The sequence below is a fragment of the Malurus melanocephalus genome, unplaced genomic scaffold (assembly GCF_030028575.1).
Source record: "Malurus melanocephalus ecotype Western Australia unplaced genomic scaffold, MMel_1.1 scaffold_857, whole genome shotgun sequence".
Taxonomy (NCBI): Eukaryota; Metazoa; Chordata; class Aves; order Passeriformes; family Maluridae; genus Malurus; species Malurus melanocephalus.
The window spans coordinates 17,495-22,140 of NW_026624089.1; the positions used below are offsets into that span (position 1 = coordinate 17,495).

A 4,646-nucleotide genomic window follows, 5' to 3' on the forward strand; every position below is an offset into this window, starting at 1 on the left:
GAAGGCTCACCTGAAACAGAGCCAGACAAAGTGAAGAGAATAAAGCAGACAAATTTAATCCAAGCCTACTGGTACATTCAGGGCAGACAAAGCCTTCTCCTGAGGCTACATCCAAAATGGGCCCTGAGTCACGAGATTTTCACCTTTTATCAGTTCTGTCTCATTCACACATCGTGCCCCAATTCTCCAATGACACCTTCAGGTGATGGTATCACCCACCCCAAACTTGCTCCCCCCAATTCTCTTTTGTTTCCATATTTAGGGGCTCTGAGGCAGCGAAGTGTCCTTGGATTTCAGGCTCAGAGAGGAATTGTTTTGTCTAAAGATGGGAGATCGGGAGTTTTAGCAGTGTACACTAGAGAAATACAAGAATAAAGATACATGAAAATACAGAAACTAAAAATCCTAAGGCATCATGGGGCCCTGCTCTGAGTTGCTGCAGTTGACCCTGACTGCAGTTGCTGGGGCTGGCTGTGCTGTGACTCGATTTCAGCAGGAGGAAGGGCCTAAGCACGGCCACAAATCAGGTGGCAGCCTGTGAAATCCCTGATGTGGGACAATCCCGGGACCTGATCCACGTGCTGGAAAGTTTTGGGGAGGATTGGTGTGTCCAAACAAAGCCAACATGCTCTGGGTCCTCGGGGAAATGCAGCCAGGGCTCGCCAAGGCAGAGCCTTTGTGGCTTTTGGAGGGATTTTGGGAAGAGGAATGAGTGGGACAGGAGTCAACACTGTRTTTGAACAGGCAGCTGTTAGGAAATGAGGAAATTAAACAAGAGAGAACATGGGTATTTATGGGCTRAAGTGGATAAATCTGCTGTTTTGGGGAATTTACAGTGTTGGCAAATCCTTCTCATTGCTCAAGTGGAGACAAGCTCCTGGCCCTGATAAGATTAAGGATAAAGCTGGGTTTGCTTGACAGYTCTAAATGTGCTGGTGGGAAAAAGAATAACCTGATTGAGTTCTGTGTGATGGTGGAAAGTGGGCTTTGGGGAAGCATTTTAATGTTTGTGAGGAAATGTTTAATTCCTGCAAAGAACTTGCTCCAGTCTGTCAGAAATTATGAATTTCCACTTCTTAAAGCAAAGCCAAGCTTTCARATAAAAGCATGGTGGCCAGCCTGGGGGGGTCTGTGTTCCCTTTTCACTCTGAAATGGTTACCATTGGTTTTCAAACATCATGAAATGAGTGAGGGTGCAYTGATCCGTTAGTCCTGCTCTGGTCCCTGCCTCCCCATGGGTCCCAGAGGTTCTCCATACATTCTGCTTTCCCATGGCACACCTTTTTTATGGATTTGTTTCATATTTGGGCTTAGAGTTYGAAGCAGTGAAAGTCTCAGGCAGTGCCAGCTGCCCTCGGTCACTCGGGAGAGGGAGCAGAGTGTYCCCATGGGAAGGGCTTGGTTTGCTGGGATTTGGCTTTCCTGAAGATTTTTCAGGAATCCTCCCTGAGCCAGCGCTGTGGTTGTCAGAGCAAATCCCTGGATGTGGAGGGAGATCCCCACTGGGGATTCAGAGCACAAGTCTGGCACCATGCTCTGACAGACAGCGCAGATGTTTCTGTTGGAAGGGCGAGTGGAAAGCAAGAATCCTGCAGACTTTCCCAAAGCCTCGGGGTTTGGACAGAGATGCTCTTCTGTTCATCAGACAGAGAGCTGTCTTTTGGCAGGTGGCTTTGCAGCCTGGGCAGTTCCTCCTGCTGTCTGTTGGATGAAAACAGCAACAGGAACCAAATTAAACCTCACTTATTTCAGAGTGCTGCCTTTTGAACAGAAGGGAAATCTCACCTGAGCACCAGCTACAAGAGGTGCAAAGCATCAAAACACTTCTGTCTCGTTTCCAGCCTTCTTCCTGCTGGAAATGTGCTGGGAAAAGCTGTGGGTTTATTTATCTGCTGATTGATCCCGTGGGTCAGAGCAGGAAGGGAGAGGAGCTGAAAGGGCAGGTTGCTGGTGGGAGCTGTTGCTGGGAGCTGTGGTGTTTGACTGTGTGCTGTGCTCTGCTCTCCCCACAGCTCTTTGGAGATTGGGAGTCCCACTTGAGGAGGATCATGAAGCTGATTGCTGGCGGGGGCCTGTCCATCACGGGCTCTCACAACATGTGCGGGGACTACCTGTACAGCGGCCACACGGTCATCCTCACCCTCACCTACCTGTTCATCAAAGAGTGTGAGTGCCCTGCCCCGTTCCTCTGGGCCATTCCTGATGCAGGGATTGCTCTTGTGCTCCCTGGAAAAGGCAACTCCTGTTAAAACACCTGCCTTTCCCACGACAGAGGGCAGGGAATGCCCTCTGGCTGTACCAGGAGTTGGATATTGGGTAACATCCTTCACCAGATGGGTTGGAATATTTTGGGTTGGAAGGAGCCCATCCCATCCCACCCCTGCCATGGACAGGGACACCTCCCACTGTTCCAGGCTGCTCCCAGCCCCAATGTCCAGCCTGGCCTTGGGCACTGCCAGGGATCCAGGGGCAGCCACAGCTTCTCTGGGCACCCTGTGCCAGGGCCTGCCCACCCTNTGCAGCCTGGGCAGTTCCTCCTGCTGTCTGTTGGATGAAAACAGCAACAGGAACCAAATTAAACCTCACTTATTTCAGAGTGCTGCCTTTTGAACAGAAGGGAAATCTCACCTGAGCACCAGCTACAAGAGGTGCAAAGCATCAAAACACTTCTGTCTCGTTTCCAGCCTTCTTCCTGCTGGAAATGTGCTGGGAAAAGCTGTGGGTTTATTTATCTGCTGATTGATCCCGTGGGTCAGAGCAGGAAGGGAGAGGAGCTGAAAGGGCAGGTTGCTGGTGGGAGCTGTTGCTGGGAGCTGTGGTGTTTGACTGTGTGCTGTGCTCTGCTCTCCCCACAGCTCTTTGGAGATTGGGAGTCCCACTTGAGGAGGATCATGAAGCTGATTGCTGGCGGGGGCCTGTCCATCACGGGCTCTCACAACATGTGCGGGGACTACCTGTACAGCGGCCACACGGTCATCCTCACCCTCACCTACCTGTTCATCAAAGAGTGTGAGTGCCCTGCCCCGTTCCTCTGGGCCATTCCTGATGCAGGGATTGCTCTTGTGCTCCCTGGAAAAGGCAACTCCTGTTAAAACACCTGCCTTTCCCACGACAGAGGGCAGGGAATGCCCTCTGGCTGTACCAGGAGTTGGATATTGGGTAACATCCTTCACCAGATGGGTTGGAATATTTTGGGTTGGAAGGAGCCCATCCCATCCCACCCCTGCCATGGACAGGGACACCTCCCACTGTTCCAGGCTGCTCCCAGCCCCAATGTCCAGCCTGGCCTTGGGCACTGCCAGGGATCCAGGGGCAGCCACAGCTTCTCTGGGCACCCTGTGCCAGGGCCTGCCCACCCTCCCAGGGAACAATTCCTTCCCAAAATCCCATCTAAATACTGGTTAATTTGACTGGCCAGRGTGTGTTACATCTTTCCCAAAGATTCCATAACCTTTCTGTTTTCCAAGGATCTCATTACCCTGAGCACAATTCCCAGTCCCACCTTAAGAGAACGACACTTATTTGTGATCTCAGCATGGGCTGCAGTCTGTGACTCTGCTGTCCCCACCCAGCCCTTAGAGCTCCCACTGCAGTGCCCCTGTGAAGTGACTGCTGCTTTTGCTTCCCTGCAGATTCCCCACGGCGACTCTGGTGGTACCACTGGCTCTGCTGGGCGCTCAGCGTGGTGGGGATGTTCTGCATCCTCCTTGCTCATGACCACTACACTGTGGACGTGGTGGTGGCTTACTACATCACCACGAGGCTATTCTGGTGGTACCACACAATGGCCAACCAGCAAGTGAGTCCTGCTGCTCCTCGGGTGCTTCCATCATGGTCTGGGCTCCAGGGAGTATCCACACTCACCCCTGGCCTGGGCACAGTCCCTCTCTCCTCCCACTGCTGGGTTTGCAGGGGACAAAGTGGTGTCATTAATTGGGTTCTTCTTGTGTCTTGACCCCAAAAATACGTGCAGGTCCTCCCGAAGACAGGCAGGGCTCTGCTTCCCCAGGGTGACCTCAGCCTTTGAAGTCCTGCTGGGTTCAGTCCAGCTGGCCACAGTTGTGATAGAACAGCAAACCATTCAGATCTGGGGGGTGCTTTGCCTTGGTTTGGTTTTTGGTTTGTTTTGTTAGATTTTATTTGTTTGGTTTTCTTTGGGGTTTTTTGATTAGTTTTTGTTGTTGTTTTCTCTTTTGTTTAGATTTTTTTTTGTTTTGTATTGTTTTTGGCGGGGGTTTGTTTGGTTTAGGTTTTTTTAGTTGGTTTAGTTTGGGGGTGTTTTTTGTTGTTATGTTTTGTTTGGGGTCTTTTGGGGGATGGAGTTTTTAGGGTTTTTTGGTTTTTTGTTTGTTTGGGCGTTTTTGTTTATTTTTTTGTTTGGGGATTTTTGTTTGGGTTTTGTGGGTTTTGGTTGGTTGGTTTTTGTTTGGTTTGGTTTGGCTTTTTGGTTTCTTTCTTTGGCTGTTGAGGCCAGCTGGGGTTTTCTGGTGTTATGTGGCTTGTGCCACGTGTCTGTCCAGGAATAGGATGAGGCCTCATGAATGAACCGGTTTTTGGAAGTGTTTCCAAGGGGTGGCTGAGTTCTCCTGGCTGAGGAGCTGGAGCAGCCAGACAGGAGCTGGCAGTGCTGAGGAGCCTGTGAGCAA

The 4,646-nt window shown here is 50.9% G+C and overlaps 1 protein-coding gene across 1 annotated transcript in view; it reads left to right on the forward strand.

Moving 5' to 3' along the window:
* The window catches only part of SGMS1 (sphingomyelin synthase 1), a 14,997-nt gene that overhangs the window by 7,015 nt on the left and 3,336 nt on the right, over positions 1-4,646 (forward strand). The window contains exons 2-3 of the mRNA XM_057385703.1: positions 1,748-2,166; positions 3,633-3,799. Of these exons, the coding sequence (XP_057241686.1) occupies positions 1,748-2,166; positions 3,633-3,799 (586 nt within the window). The remainder of the gene's footprint in view (positions 1-1,747; positions 2,167-3,632; positions 3,800-4,646) is intronic.